The sequence below is a fragment of the Aplidium turbinatum genome, chromosome 1 (genome assembly GCF_918807975.1).
Source record: "Aplidium turbinatum chromosome 1, kaAplTurb1.1, whole genome shotgun sequence".
In the NCBI taxonomy this organism is placed as follows: Eukaryota; Metazoa; Chordata; class Ascidiacea; order Aplousobranchia; family Polyclinidae; genus Aplidium; species Aplidium turbinatum.
In genome coordinates, this window is record NC_137472.1 from 54,529,509 (window position 1) to 54,546,197 (window position 16,689).

At 38.0% G+C, this 16,689-nt stretch overlaps 1 protein-coding gene across 3 annotated transcripts; it reads right to left on the reverse strand.

Moving 5' to 3' along the window:
- Positions 1–1,785: 1,785 nt before the first annotated feature.
- LOC145783111 (uncharacterized) lies at positions 1,786–10,786 on the reverse strand. 3 transcript variants are annotated; one of them, XM_082594889.1, is made up of 11 exons: positions 10,729–10,786; positions 6,429–6,534; positions 6,053–6,173; positions 5,760–5,903; positions 4,770–4,868; positions 4,631–4,684; positions 4,041–4,109; positions 3,626–3,870; positions 2,913–3,072; positions 2,125–2,216; positions 1,786–1,997 (listed from the first exon to the last, which is right to left on the reverse strand). In XM_082594889.1, exons 3-11 carry the CDS (start codon positions 6,087–6,089, stop codon positions 1,911–1,913), a joined length of 987 nt encoding a protein of 328 aa, XP_082451015.1. In that variant the 5' UTR covers positions 6,090–6,173; positions 6,429–6,534; positions 10,729–10,786; the 3' UTR covers positions 1,786–1,910. The 3 variants fall into 3 exon arrangements, with proteins under 3 accessions (XP_082451015.1, XP_082451024.1, XP_082451033.1); XM_082594898.1 differs by lacking the exon at positions 10,729–10,786 and having other exon boundaries at positions 5,760–5,888; positions 6,429–9,034; XM_082594907.1 differs by lacking the exons at positions 2,125–2,216; positions 10,729–10,786 and having other exon boundaries at positions 6,429–9,052.
- Between the last annotated feature and the right edge of the window lie 5,903 nt (positions 10,787–16,689).

Sequence of the window (16,689 nt, forward strand, 5' to 3'; positions counted from 1 at the left end):
CCAACAACAGTCGAGTACTGCAAACTCCCTGACATCACATCATCATGGGGTTTTACGGACGTCTGCCTAACCGGACATGAAGGCAATTTTCCTTTGCCAAACTTTTTAAATTGCTGCGACTCACCAGAATCGCCCATTAGCATAATGCTAAAATCAGTCGACTTACGCGTTTCCTCCCGTACTACAAATTCAAACAAACTCTGAAAAGTAGGCTCATCAGTGCCACCATACTGATCACCTAAAAAGTCAAGATAACGCTGCTTAGCGTCAAACGGGAGTCGCTTAGCCAAATCCAAAACAAAACGTCCTTCTGATTTATCACGCTGACCATAAGCTTGCGCGTAAAGCAAACACTGCGATAATTCATCTTTAAACTCTTTCAGATCACTGGAAGAGGTCGAAGTCAATTTGCTACCATAGCGATACTTTCTAATTTCTGGTTCTGCGAAAAGACCTCCACGAACCCCAAAACGCTGGGACAAGCGAGCTAACGACATTTCTATCCTGTCTTCCTCTGACAAGCCAGGGGTGTCAGAAACCAAATTAGCAATCGTTTGCGCAGCTGTTCTAACACAAGCTGCTTGTAACAAAGTCAAACAAGTCCCCTTAAAGGGCGAAGCTGCCATTAAGGCCGTAACACGATTTTTAAAGAAGATAAATGGCATATTATTACCATCGTAACCAATCAAGGCCGCCTTATCGAAAAACGTCCTACTATTTTGGTATTCAAAAAAGCAATCCTGCTGTTGAGAACTCGATTTAGCGGGAGAAGACAAGCTATATCCCTTAAGGGGCTGAGTGGGCTCAGTCACATGCACAGCCCGATCACGATCCTCACACACGTTAAAATCAGGAGACGCGATACGCCTCTCACAACCACCCAAGTTACGTGTAGCTGGGCGATCAAAACCTAGCGGAGCAGAAAACTGTGAAGGGGGCAAAGCATTACTACTAATGACGGCCCTGTGACCTGTACGCTCTGGGGGAGGAGTTCGGTTGTAATTCGCAGACCTTGGCTCTACAGCCTTCGGAAGACCCTTAGCCGCGGCCCCGAGACCTCCTGAAACAGCTGGAAAACGTGTGGATTGCCCTGGTCCACTCACAGGTTGAACGGGCGTTTGGAAAAGGTTATCCCAGCTAGAAATTTCACGTGTATTACACGTAGATTCTACGTACCTTGGGTCGTGTATTATACGTTAATTTTCACGTATAATACACGCATATGTGTCGACACTATTTCACGTGTATTACTCGTATATTTGGTGGTGGATTTCACGTGTTTTACATCCGCATTCCACCTAATTTCCTCGTATCTGACAACACTAATACACGTGTTTTCCACGTATATTTGGTGGTGGATTTTACGTGTTTTACACCCGCATTCTACTTAATTTCCGCGTATCTGACAACACTAATACACGTGTTTTCCACGTATATTTGGTGGTGGATCTTACGTGTTTTACACTCGCATTACACCTAATTTCCTCGTATCTGACACGTAGATTCTACGTTCCTTGGATCGTGTATTTTAGGTTAATTTTCACGTATAATACACGTATAAGTGTCGACACTATTTCACGTGTATTACACGTAGATTTGGTGGTGGATTTTATGTGGTTTTACACCCACATTCTACTTAATTTCCGCGTATCTGAAATCAACAATTTAATACATTTGTATTTGTAATCTACAAAACTTATGCGTATTGTGTGCCATTACTTTTATCAATTGCAGTATAAATCGTCCTTGTTAACTGCAGCTATCTATGTATTCAACTTCAAAAACTACACATCAAAGAACATGTATTTAAAATGCGAAAAACTCAACGGTTGTATTAGTGTTTGTACGTGAGGCCGTGATGGTAATGTTCGGTGTAGACGAGCCAGCCTACACGAGGTTGGAATGTCAGGTCAGCATTCAAATTGGCTCGCTTCCCCGTCCGGCTCGCAGAGTTGGTCCTGTTCCAACATGATCTTGTTTTCATTTTCCTTGTGTTTCTGAAAAACAAGAACAGTGTAAACACTAGCAGCGTACTCGGGAGGATAAAAATGCGTTAGGCAAATAAATAAAAACTTAGGCTTAAATGAAAATTCCTTAATCGCTGATAAACGTTCTTATATTTACCTGTAGACCCTTTGGAGCATTTTTTAAAAAATCCGTGATTGCACCATCAAGTTGGTGTAGTTTTCCATCTTTGTTTAGTGTAAGCCAACATTCTGAAAAAGAAAAGGCATTCATTAATCTTTCTTTTTATCTTTAAAACCATTAGGTAAAGTATGTTTATGACGTACCGCGCCGTAAAAATAAAAAAATGAATGAATTTGACATACTTTAGTATATCACAGTATATCTCTTTAGCTATTTAGAAGTTGTATTTCAATCAAACAATATAATATAAAATAATTAAGGAGCGCTCACAATTATTGTCAACAGCTAATGGTTGACACTTTACAGCAGGGCTACTCTACTGGCGGATCGCGGTCCGAATTCGGACCTTCTGGGTGTTGATGGTGAACCTTAAGCTTTTGGAAGAATAACCTCATTGCCAAGTTTCAGGGCTTTTTTAAACAGATTTCTACTGGGAGGAAGCAATTTTTACTGAGATTATCCTAGTTGCTGAGGGGCTGCGACATCCAGACTCCCCGACACTTTCTCAGAAATCCAATGCGAGTTACATTTTACCTCAAAAAGTGGTTTGGTACAGATAATTTAACTTTCGTGGTTGCGTGGAAAAGAACTTATTTACCGGACTGCTAAAAATGTTCAACTTGTCAACCTGGAACATTGTTAACATTAGTTGAGTAACCCTGCTCTACAGAATTGAAATTGTTGGGAAAATAATGTGGTTGATGTCAATTGTGAACACTCCCATAACAGGAAAAGGTAACGCAATTGCTAACGTGATGGCTTACTTGTGATAACGGAGTAAATAGAAAGGGGTTGTAGGGCTTTTTTCCCTTTCTTCCCCTTCAAACTATATTGGGACCAAAGTTCGCTTGTCCCAATCTTCCTCAACATCAAGCGTAGACAACTTGCTGGATTTCTTCCTCCGAGCGCACAGAGAAAAGTAGTCTACAAATAAAAGTTATAAAGCTTTGGTACAGAGTTTGCTTTGTTAAACCAGAGAAATAAAACAGAGTAATCTTAGCGGGTTTAACATAATGTATTACACACAAAAATATAACATAATTAAAATAAACTCAAACGTTTTCGACACGTACGTGTGTCCTCATCAGGAATTACTAAAATCTGCAATGTTCTGATCTTCTTCGTCGTATGAGCTGTCCTCTTCCGGACTATATGTTTGGGCATGATGTCATCAGCCATTCGACAGTCTCGTCATCCAGGGTCTTCAGTCCAAGCGTTCCATGTGGTGGTTGATGGATTGGGCAGTCATGGACGACATGGTCTACTGTCTGGTGAGGACACACGTACGTGTCGAAAACGTTAGAGTTTATTTTAATTATGTTATATTTTTGTGTGTAATACATTACGTTAAACCCGCTAAGGCTACTCTGTTTTATTTCTCCATGGTTTAAATAAAAATTAGTGATAATTAAAGCAGATGATGTCGAAGAAAAAACATAGCCGAAGTAAAGTACTTCAAAATATAATGTCTGCATACCAAGTTCTTTTTGAAATCTTGACTATTGTCCAACTTGCCACAAAACTCTTCAAAGTTTAGGACATCACGAAATGGCGCCAGGTTTACATCTACAGGTTCAGGGTCTGCAACAGCCGAAGTACTCAGCTTGTGCAAATATACCATCTGCGTTTGCTGGTTCTCCAATATGTTGATCAGCTTTGCACTTAAAAATTTTAGGTCCATTTCAATTTTGTCAAGCCTTCTCGTCGTTGTGGCTTCAAATGCTGTAAAATTTTTGCGATGAGCTATGCGGTCAAAACTTTAACAGTTTGAAATCAATTACAATCAAGTACTTGTATTGAGTAGCCTACAACTGTGCTGGGTACATTGTACAAGAAAAAGGTATCAAGTAGCACTGTATTCTAATCACGCTCAAGAATAGCATACCACTCACCAGTTAGTGCAAGAGATGGTTCGTCGGTGACCAAATTCCGTCTATTATGTGACGACACAAGACTTCGCACTAAAAAAGTTATTAGTAGAATACAGTGGTGTAACCGGCTACAGTTGCTAATTAATTCTTCAATATTTTGAATAAAAATTATGTTACAAATCTCTTGCAACATTCCCAGATATGATTGATTGCATTTTATCCTTCTAAGTGGGAAAGCGTCTTGCACACTAATAATAGAGGACACTGCGTAGAACAACTTCTGCAGTCTGCACCCATCATGGAGTCGACTGTATAACTGTTTCCAAATGGATTTATAACTAATGTGACTGGAATTTAATGCTACCCATCACTCCTGATGGATTACTGGGTAGAGGTTATCGTTGTAAAGTTCGTTGCCCAAGGAAACAATCTGGTGTTGGAAGGTTTTGAACTCGACACCTCTCGATTCCAAAGCCAGCACGTTAACGCTACACCAAAGTTGTCAGCTCATGTTAATACCATACTGCTATACAGATTAGAATAGGCTTGGCTATAACCATGTAGAAAATATTGTCATCTCAACCACAATACACATACATGCAAATACATACATGGCAATTCAGATGGAGCGTGACGTTTCTTTCCAGTACTCGATCCTGGCTTGCCTGGTGTAAATAAGAAAAAAACTTATTTAATTGACATGTTTCAACTTTGCAGAGATTGGTAGGAAATTATGAAAAATTACTGTACTTGATGGAGTACAGTCTTCATATTGTGGCGGTATCGGTAAAGAAAATGAAGAGTTCAATGTAAGCCTCTTTGTCTGATGTCCTTCATCATCATCGCTATCTAAACAAAAAATGAAGTTTACCGTAAACTTCAAATTACAACGAACATGTTTTCTGTGTAGTACCTAGCATTAAAAAATCCGTCTGCCACTATTGGGACAATCTATTTCGGAGAATTCGACTCGGTGAAATCGACAGCCATTTTTGAAGATTTCTAAAATCCCACAGTGGCATTATGTATATTGAAAGGAATTAGTTTATAATAGAGGTTATTTACCAAAAAGTCTCAGCCAGAAACAAAAAAAAACAGTTGTCAAACGACGTTTCATGATTAACAACAGAGGTTAATAAAATAAGTCTCAGCGAAAAAAAGCAATCTGGGCAGAAACAGATCCAACACTGACTGCAACGCAGTGTTCTATATAGATAAGACAGCAGTGCCACTGTGCCAGTCTATGATATTTCAGTAATCAACGTAGGTACTAGGTAGCACAGTTAAGACTGACTGAGGGAGGGCCGCTAAAACCAATTACCCTCTTCCATTAATAATATCTACTTGTTTAAGCACAGGTATATGGTCAAACAAAGGGTGTACTGTAAGATTGTACATGTACTGTCACGGAATTGTTTTCAGCGTCTCTCCCTCAGCCAGTATCAACTTACTGTGCTAAGTACGTTGACCACTCTCTGTATATATGGAACTGTGTAGCTTAAAGTTTTCGGGTAATAACACAAAACAGCTTTGCGCCATATTTATACATGTACAATCACTAAAGTAAGATCGCAAGAGTCTGTTTCCCTCTATGAGGGTTCGTCGGGAGGTACTTACTGACGAACTCTCGTAGGGGGAACAGACTGTTGAGTGTTGATATCTACATTAAATTTAAAATTAAATATAGAACTACATTTAATAAATTTTTCTTAACTATTTTATCAATTGTTTATCATCAACCTTCAGAGTCAGAAGAACTTAGGACTTCTACTCTTCTCTTCCTACGCTTTCTGATGGTCAGATCTTCTTCTTCCAAGTTCGAAGTGTATTCTGCTTGCTCTGACATCGCCAAAGCAATTTTATAGTCATCTGAAAAATAAACAGCTAGACTAAACTAAATATAGTTATCAGTTTATCAATAATTTACTTCATGCAAAAGTTATCAATACTTGTCATAAAGAAATTGACTACAAAACGTTCTTCTTGCCATAAACACAAAATTTGTAGCAATATAAAAATATATTATTTCTTACCATTACACCCAGGACTCTTATTGCATACAATGTCCATTTCTCCTTATCCACAATTGAGCATTTTTTTAACGTGGTAGCTTGCTCTAAATGGTGGCCAATAACAATGACCTAAATTGGTAGTCTGCAAAGTAAATAGCAATTAATACCAGCAGTCAGTACGCCATTTATAAACCAGTTAAGTGAATTTGGTATACTGTACTAGCTTAAAAATACACAAGATCAACACCTGTCAAAAAGTGGAATTGGTTTTACTATGTTGTTGAACAAAGACACAAAACTGGATAAAATAAATTTTCAAACAATTTACCAATGTTTGCTTTGCAGCCAAATTAACCACTAAGCCAATGTCGTCCATCAACTTAATAATGGTGCTCACCTCATTTATAACTGTCCATGGACTTGGTACAACCTGAACAGCATTTTCCCCTGTAAACTCAACAATTGTATATTTTGCCATTTCTTGACACTAAGTGATTACTTTCCTGAAATGACAATTCAAAACAGATTGACAATTATTAGGAAGGCAAGAGCTTACCCTTCTCTCAAGTTTTACAGGCATGGTACGACATTTGTGTCATTTAGGGCGATTTTTTGTCACTAAAGGTACTTTTTTTAGTTGTACCAATTAACAAAAGAAATGTAGAACCAAAATTTCATGGTTGTGGGGTAAGTTATAAAGTTACCAAAAGTTAACTTTTGTGTTTTTAGGTTACTTTTTATTTGTTTAGTCACTTTATTTTGCATACTTTTTTGCCTAATTCCCCTTTTTATTTATCTTGCATTGCTACTGGAGAGATGAATTTATAATACATTCTATGTAATGCCAAGACTTTTAATATATCTTCTACTATGATACGGAGTTTAGGTTTGCACGAGCCCATGCATGTTCGTATTGCTAGTACTGTATTCCCAAAAACTCGTAAATGTGAAGTAATTTTTTGGGGTGAAACAAATTGTGTTAACTTGATTGACAAAAACTTTCTGCCAGGGAAAGTAAAACATTACATATAATATGTATAATTTGAATTTGTATTATATATAATTATGATTTTAGTACAAATTGAAATAAATTTACATGCTTTTTTATGTTGAATTGCTGCCATTTCTTTCGCTTTCTTGTTTATGTTGAGTAAAGTTACATTTTGGTTACTTTTTCCTAAATTCAAAGTCACTATTTTGAGTTTTTACGTTACAAAAAAAAACCGCCTTAAACTTATATATATACGAAAAATATACGAAGCATAGTAACATATTTTTATGCAAGCACTTTGGTCAATTCTTTTATAATATTTATAATACAAGGCAAACGCATGACACAGACAGTACTAAGCTGATAATTTGAGTCATACTTCACACTGGGGTCCACGTCTTTTAGGTGCAGGCAGTTAGGCACCGGTCAAATTAAGGCACGCATACTGTTGCGTCAAGATATTTAGGTGCAGAGCACTGTGGCGCCTGTTCATTTAGGTGCTATTCCTAATAAAGTCTGCAGATTGTATCAGCTCAACTTTGGCAAAACCTAGTCGAGGTTGTGATGGAAAACCAAATTACTCTTCACTCAAGCCTACCACCCGCTTGAATATAGGCTACGATACATTTTTTACTTCTTCATTTTTTTACATTTTTTTATTTTTTCATTTTTTTTTTGATACATTTTTTTATTTTTTATTTTTTCGAGGTTGTGATGGAAAACCAAATTACTCTTCACTCAAGCCTACCACCCGCTTGAATATAGGCTACGATATATTTTTTACTGATGTGTAGTGTAGGACTTAGCTAAAAGTGAACTCAGTCATGTTCGGAAACTTGAATAATTTATTGATACAGTATTCGCCGACACAAACCTGGACTAACAACAAATAAATGCACACACATTAACAAAACAACATATTTTTCTGTTCAATATAACATTTAATGTGAAAAGCATTGCGCTACTTGCCAAGCTGATACAATCTGCAGACTTTATTAGCCTACTACATAATTTTTCATTCAGGCACGTTACCTTTCAAGGTTTTGCCACCTTTTCCCGTTCATTAACGTGCTGGTAGGTCTATATCGATTTTTGTAGTTAGTATCTTTTTCGTTCCGGACGCGTTAATGACGAAAAATTAAATGATTGCTGTGACCGTGTTTGCCAAACAAATCATTACATTTTTGCTCTCAACAAAGTTAGTTAACAACAAGTTAGTTATATACAATGCTTCTTTTAAAAAAATGGTAATGGTATGTAAATGTAATGCAACTCAAATTAAAAATTGACTACAAAAATGCACTTCGAGTCAAAATTTAGTTAAAAAAAGAACGCTTCCGGGTAGTATCGAACTCAGTTCCTCTAGAATAGGAGCCGACGACGTATCCCACGCGCCACAAATCGAGTTGGATAAAATGGTTGGATTAGAACTTATATAGGCTACGCGCTTCTCGTCTTTTGCTTTGAAAGAGAAAAAAGTGACTGTATAATGACGTAATGACGGTCAAATAGTGTTTCAGATTCAAAGACCGGCGCCGGTCGAATAGCCACTGCCTTACTTTTTTGATTGTAAAATATTAACCGAATTCCACAATTTTGTTAGGCAGACTTTGAAATTCTATTGAGAGGAGCGATTTGCGGGGAAACCCTGGTTGATCGCATTCAACTCGAACCCTGCATTCTTTTTTTTAGGCTAGGTCCAGGCGCTCATGCAGTTTGTTAGAAAGGGTCGTAATTGTTAAAGCATGCCGATTCACTTCTTTGAATTTTTTTCAATTTATTACAATTTGCCTTGAGCATTCAGAAAGAGTGGTGGAATAATTTTTTTTTAATATTGATTACTACATTCTTTACTCTTTACTTTTTTTTCTAGTATTGAAATCGGTTAATCAGTCTTCGAAATTAGCATATTTTTACTTCGGCAAAAACGTTGCCGAGGCCAAACGGCGAAAGTTGAAATTGCCTCGGCAATTGCTGTGAACGTTTATCACGAAAAAATTGTAGGCTACCACAACATGTAAAACGAGAAGCGAAAAATATAATAGAGTAGTCTATCAAGACCGCATTGTTTGATTTGTTGTGATGTAATAATACCAAAAGTAGCGATAAAACGAGCAACGCGATACCCACGCTGTTACGATAATTCATGTTAAATAACTCATGGGGGGGAAGTATGTTAATTTTGGGTTGATTCAACGTTCGAGTCAGCACAAATCGATTTAATTTTCCCGACCGGTTGTATTGCGTAACAACAACGCCCAATAAGAAATGACGACGACGACGTCATTTCTTAAGACGCTTGAAGCTTAAGCTTGAAGACGCAAAACTGCCCGTTCATGAACGCGCGATGTCATATGATCGGAAGCATTACTTTTCTTTACTGCCGAAGTACCATTTATCCAATTCCATACTACTTTTTTATCTGGGCCCCGTAGCTTTTCTAATTCCGATTTGTTTCCGTCATAAAATTCTTTACAAATTTTGCAAAATACTACACTAACTTTTCCTTCTGTCCCCTCTGTTTCATAACCTATAGCAGGTAAATTCCATATTTTAACTGTATCTACTCTTCCTTTATCATGATTTATATTGGCAATGACACTGGACAAGAACAAGCATTCGATGAAAGAATAACTTATTGCGTAATAATTAAGCCAGTATTTATAAGGTTGCAAACTTTTTTTATGGTTCACATGAGCATTGTCAGCGTATAAAACTGCACCTGTTGTTGTTAAAAATGTTACGCAACCAGACATCTATCACAAACCGCAATTAGTAACCAAGCTCACTCTAAAGGTTAACGCGTTAACCTATTACTTACATGTATTCTACGTCTGTTGATATTGTGTGGTTCGTTGTGAAAGCGGCGCGATCATTTCTGATACAGCTGGACGAGATAACGGAAGGCGAAGCGCAATAAGGAGTAAATGCTTACAATAATTTGACGTCTACTGGCGTTGAATCAATGCAAATAGGGTGATATTTCTATAAGCGCCGGCGAAGTAGAAAGTAACCCAAATAAAAACATTAAGCAATAGTAAGATTGAATCAATCTCCTAGTCTGGTTTGGTCTGAGAAAATTAGAGTTATTTTTGTAATCTTGTGGTCCTTAAACGCGCTCGTGTGGCCTCGGCATTTTTACTGCCGAGGCTAATGTGCCATTCATGCATCTGCCTCGGCAATCACCTCAGCAATTGCCGATTGCCGAGGCTAATTTCGAAGACTGGTTAATTCTTTACTTTTTTTGGCACTATTGAATATCGGAATATTCTTTATTTTTTTACTATCGACTCTATCGACATCATACGGTTTATATAATCATACGGCAGAGCAGACCAATTGTACTAAAATGTGCAGGCAGTGCACACCATTCCTTGTTATGCCCTACCATGACATGTCCTACGGTATGTCCTGTCATGCCCTGCCTACACATTTTAGTACCTGTACAACCGGAGCAGACACTAGCCAAGCACCACTTTGAACTGTCAATTTACATAAAACATATTATTACTCGGAAATATCTACGGTAGGCTAAAGTACAACTCCAAATCACTGGCGATGTAGATTTGCCATTTTAGTTAAGATGGAGCTTTACAGTACTGATAAGGTGAATTACATTACTAACCACGCGCTGTAAACCAGAAAGATTTTTGAATCTACGATAATAATCCTTATTTCAATCAAGATTTATACCAAACATTCTTACCTTTCAACACGGTACCGTACCGCCTACCAGTGCTGCAACCCGCAGGGCAGCAACGCAATCTGTACAAGCAAGTAAGCAACTGAACTGAGAACTGATTACTGAAGCAAGTTGATTAGTTAAATCAACAAATTGGGTTGCCAGACCCACAATAATTCTGTAGCAAAACTGTTGTCGCAAAATCGCCGAACGCAGTGAAAACTCGCCAACTTTAGACATTACAAGGATTTCAAGTCTTTTGGTTAAATGTTTAACTCAGTCCGTCATCAGATGAAAAAAAAATTCGCGACTTTGATACAAAACTACAGAAATTCTGCGGAAAAATCAGGTCTAGTCAATCACTGGGTGACAAGGGTGACTAAAAAAAGGGACAGCAGATGAGTCAACGTCATACTTTTAATCTAGCCTGGTGGCTAGGCAGTTCTACTGTCAATTTTCCCCGGACATTTAAGCACATTTTAACATATTGACTAATCGCCAAAAGAACTTAAAGCCCAATCAGTTTTCAAAATTTGCCAAAAAAGAGCCAAATTGCCGAACCATAAATTTATGTATGTATTTGTTCTACAATATATAGGCTACTTAATATCGTTGCTGCGAACACTTTATTTCTGTATGAAATCTGTAAATAGTCCTTGTTTTGATAGTCCGTTATGTAATTTCAATATGTGTGTGTAACTGTGTATATTAGTTTGTTTTTGTGATGTTGGGTTCAGTCGTGTTCTCATTGCTTTAAGAATTGGCGCTCCAGTTGTTCCAGGAACGAGGAGGCGACTGATTCTTAACTAATTCATCAACTTATTTTAAAGTATCAGGTTTGGTGGCCGTGCTTGACTATATTTATTGATGCATATACCGCAATATTAGATCCTTTCACGCATGTCTTAAACCATTAAGGTTTTGCCACCTTTTCCTTTTGTTAGTTTTGTTACTGTATTTCTTTTTCTCAATATCATTTCTTTTGCATTCTGACAAAGAAAAACAAAATTGAATTGAATGAAGCCAAACGTCTTCAAAAATCGCAAGATTTTTGGATTTTGGCGATAAATTTTCAACATGGCAACCTTTCAACTTTATTTTTATTCAAACCTTATATCTGGTAAACTGGCTGTAGTGAAAGACATTATTTTGGAGGGGAGTCAGGGGGCATGTTACAATTCTCAAGATTTCTATGCTGTGCTGTTGTACCATATCCCAATGAGTTGCACAGACCCAGATTAGATTTTTGCATTTTTATGGTTTAATTTATAACTTCTACAAATACAAGTAATCCTCAACAAGTTACTGTATATTGTCAGGAACTTTATTTTATGCTATTTTTACTGTTTGCTCGTAATTGTTTAATATCAGTAAGCGAGACCACTTAAATTTACAGTAAGAACTATCGTTAAAACATCACATTAATTTGCGACTATAAAATGTCATGAAGTTTCCTTTTTCACATAACGTAATAAAAACGTGTAAAGACACCTACAAAAACACATAATCTAACTTATATCCTAAACAATGCGGAGGAGCGTGGTTGATACCAATCTACTTGAGTGGAGAATTCTTTTTGTTTATACCGTCCTTGGGAGGTAGTTTTACCTAACATAGATTAAAAATTGCCCAAATGAACGAAAGAGCTTCAACACGTTTAATATACGTGGAAAACACGTGTTACTTTTCAACAGATGGAAACGTGCAATACACGTGGAAACAACATATAATCAACATACCAAAAAATTTCGGTAAAACATCCTTCTGCTCGGGTGAACATTTTTTCTCTTTTGTATGCCCTCTTCTTGGTGTGATTTTACCTTATATACCTTAAAAATTAGTCAAATAATCATAGGATTTTGAACACGTGTAATATACGTGGAAAACACGTGTTATTTTTGCAAGAGTTACATTCACAAAATAATCCCTGATAAAACTTCTAGAATCATATTTACACACTAGTCATACTAAATGATAGCTAAAATATGTCTCTAAAAAAATGCTTTTTAAACAAGTGAATTTTTGTTGGTGTACACAAACTCCTTAATAACACCTGAATTCTACCTAAGATACCATACTACCTAAAATCAACCAAAAATCAACGTGTAATATACGTAGCTTTCTAGCTGGGATGTAAATTAAACTGCGATTGATGTTCATTTCTGGAATGCCTAGAAGAGCTCTTCTTAGAGCTACGCCGGGAGCCCGCCTCTGATCGATATTCAGCTAAAACTACCTCTTTACGTTGTTCAGCCCTCAACTGAACGTCTTTGAGTGCGAACTCAGCAGCTCTAGCTTCGGCTCTCGCGGCAGCCTCAGCTGCTCTCGCTTCGGCCTCAGCTCTCGCGGCGGCCTCTGCTCGTACAGCCTCAGCAGCTCTCGCTTCGGCCTCCGCTCTCGCGGCGGCCTCTGCTCGTACAGCCTCAGCAGCTCTCATGGCAGCCTCAGCTCGTATGGCCTCAGCTCTCGCGATGGCCTCAGCTCGTATGGCCTCAGCTCTCGCTTCGGCCTCAGCTCTCGCGGCAGCCTCAGCTCGAATGGCCTCAGCTTGTATCTGGAGCTCCTCTCGTCTTAGCTGCAGGTTAATTTGTGCCACTATCCGAGACGAAGTCCTAGACATCCCAGTGCTTACATTTGAGGCGCTATCCTCAGGATGTATGTCAGCATCCAACATATCTGAGAACTCACTTTCTTTTTGTTCAAAGTTATTTTTTAACGAGTTAAATTCGGGATCTACCCTATCACGAAGTTCTGCCAAGATTGCAGAGTTAAAGATTTTAGTCAAAAGAACATGGAAATGCCGTAATTTCTCTTCTAAAGTAGATAACTTAGATCTAAAAATTAACAGTTCCTGCTTATCACTCAAAGAACCTAGGGTTACAGAAAGTTCCCCAATTTCAGTCAAAATATCCCTTCTAAGATGCCGGGCCTCTCGAACTGACTTAGCCTCATCGTTACTGGGTCCCTCTCCAGAATGGCCTGCCCGACCGCAAAGAACATCATCAGGCTTAAACTCAGTCGAGTCTACGGCGGTCGAGTCCTTGTCGCCACCGAGTGTAGACATATTAAATGTTGGGGCTAAATTAACAATTAAAAAAATTAAGTTACACAAACACACAAAATTATTAGGCTACAGTAGTTATAAAAAACTTAACTGCAAAGACCGTAAAAATACAAAAAAGAATTTAAATGCACGATACCGTAGCTGTACGGGTATGAAGTCCTAAAGTCCACAAAACTTGCTTAGATTCTTCCACTTGAATCTACAAGCACAGCTGGATTGTCTTTTAATCTTCTTTCTTGCCAATGAATGTCAAAGTTATTTTTCTTCTGTACCAAACTGAGAAGAAATGTCTTTACTTTTCTTTGCTTCTGTAAGAGTGTAGACTACCAACCAACGAATCTTCTTTTATTTTTTCTTGTACTTCTAAGTAGTTCTTCTGCACTAGCTGACAACAAACACATCGTTTATTTTTATGCCTTCAAGTGCTTCTTGGCCTACCAGCTAACAAAAATATTCTTTTATTTTTTTTATGCTTTAATTTCTTCTTGACCTACCAACTGACAAGAACTCGTCTTTTATTTTTATGCCTTCAAGTGCTTCTTGGCCCACCAGCTAACAAGAACTCGTCTTTTATTTTTATGCCTTCAAGTGCTTCTTGGCCCACCAGCTAACAAGAATCCGTCTTTTATTTTTTATGGTCACAGCGGTAAACCATAATCTCTTCGTGGGAAAATTGTAACATAAGATTCCCGAATCCGTTCGTCTGTATGTATCGACCGAGAAAGAAACACTTCTTGAAACGTCTATTCTTAAAGTGTATTCCTGTAAAACTAGCCCGCGGCTATCGAAATCGAGATGCAATGCCTTACACCTCTAAAAAACTGTCACTACGATAAAGATTACTTGGATAAAAGACGGAGAATTTGTCCAGCTAGCAAGCACCAAATAAACCAGTTAAATGGGAGACCGACTTCCAACAAACAACTTCGAGAATGAATCAGAAAAATTTGTTATAACTCAAAGGCACGAGAGCAGTTCGTGTGACGCAATATTTCATGTTTAAACCGGTTTCAACAGGTTTGACACAGGTCTTACGATCGATGGTGCAATTTTGGCTCATGTTTTAGAAATTTCCATGACGTAATATTCAGTAGACCCGAACGGTTTTTATATGACGTTTGATCAGGCGAACAACCGTCTGGAACACGTGCCTCGCCTCCTTAAAGAACACTTAAGTGTTAGGGTTTGAGTCTGGTTTTGTCTGCGGTGGCCGACCCTTGTCTGAGCCCAGAACAGTCGGTTATTATCGCAACAATTGTATATAGCGTCATTTTTGCGTGTACCTATATGGTACCAATTTCATGTATCGTCACGTATTATTCTTATTGCTGTTCATTCTTTGCATGCCCTTTGTAGGTATTTGCGTATTAACTTAAACGTGAGTGATTCAAACAATTTGTGTATCGTGTGTTTTTATTCATTGGCTCACAATTGTCGTCAATTCTTTTTTAGTTATGCCATGTCAGACTGTCATAACTAGGGGCTGCTATGTTCCCAACAATGGTTCAGCAAATCAAACGTCATATAAAACCGTTCAGGTCTACTGAATCTTAGCGTATTACGTCATGGAATTTTTCCTAAAAATGAGCCAAGATTGCACCATCGTTCGTAAGACTTGTATCACACCTGTTGAGAATTACTTCACAAAGTTTCACTATCACGTCACAGTAACTGCGTACGTGAGTTTGAGATATAGCAATGTATTCTAGTCATTCGTAAAATGGTTGCTTGAAAGTTAGTCGCATATTTAACTGTTTGCTTAGTGCTTGCTAGCTGGACGAAAGTTCCGTCTTTATCTAAGTAGTTTGGATTGTAGTGACAGGTTTTTAGCGGTGTATTGCGTTGCACTCCATTTTCGATAGCCGCGGGCTAATTTTACAGAAACACACTTTTTGAATAAACGTTTCAGAAGAGTGTTTCTTTTTCGGTCATTACGTACAGACGAACGGATCCGAGAATCATATGTTACAATTTTTCCACGAAGAGATTATGGTTTACCGCTGTGACCACCTGGAAATCCCTATGTTCAATGCAACTGAAAAAAAGGTCTTTTTCGTGCAACAGACTGGTGAAAAATTACTTAAAAAGCAAATTAATATTTGCATATTGATATTGGTGCTGCGGCTGTTACATATGCGCATAGCTTACTGTATAATGCTGCAGATTATTTATCCCAGGTGGTATTATAACTGTGTGTGTATTGTTTCTTTTTTATCTGTGTGTTCGATATTCATCGCCATATTTTGTACAGGACTATAAAGCATAGAGAAATAAAACATAGGCCTATAGTAACTTTAGCGGGTTTAACATAGCCTACTTTATTACACACAAAAAATATAACATAATTAAAATAAACTCAAACGTTTTCGATACGTACGTGTGTCCTCATCAGGAATTAAATCTGCAATAACTTATAGTTATATAGCCTACATAAAATGAAAAATCGGAAGATAAATTTGACTTTGCATTGTAGGCTAACTGTACGGTAACGACACTCTGGACTGAAAAGCACAAACTGAACAAATGATACGAAAATTATTACGAGTAAATTATGCGGTGGGAAACAGATCACATGAGGTGTAGACTACAAGTTGGATTGACTTTGACTGCTGCGCCTCTGGGCCCACCTACTTTTAAAATGGTTCCTCCATCCCTGGATGATAGCCTACTCTTGGAAAAAGACGCAGTGAAACAAGTGCAGTTGAACCATCAGAAGAACCCACCAAGCATCACAGCATTAAGCCAGGCCAATACTGGGCCAATATCAGCTTGTATAGCCTACATATAACTTGTATTGGCACTGTACCGGCTCCGTACATTCTTGTACCCGGGTACCGTTTTGGGTCGATACAGTCTTTGTAGTCTACAGGGTTACCGTATGGTGCCTGTATACAAAGCCGGGCTATTGGCTCAATACAGTC

Coding starts and splice junctions, on each gene's coding strand:
- LOC145783111 (XM_082594889.1), bottom strand. CDS start 6,089: ATGGACATTGTATGCAATAAGAGTCCTGGGTGTAATG. Junction 4,110..4,630: donor CGCTCCATCTGAATTGCCAT/GTATGTATTTGC, acceptor TAACTTTTTTAG/TGCGAAGTCTTGTGTCGTCA. Junction 2,217..2,912: donor TATTTACTCCGTTATCACAA/GTAAGCCATCAC, acceptor TTTCTTTTTCAG/AATGTTGGCTTACACTAAAC.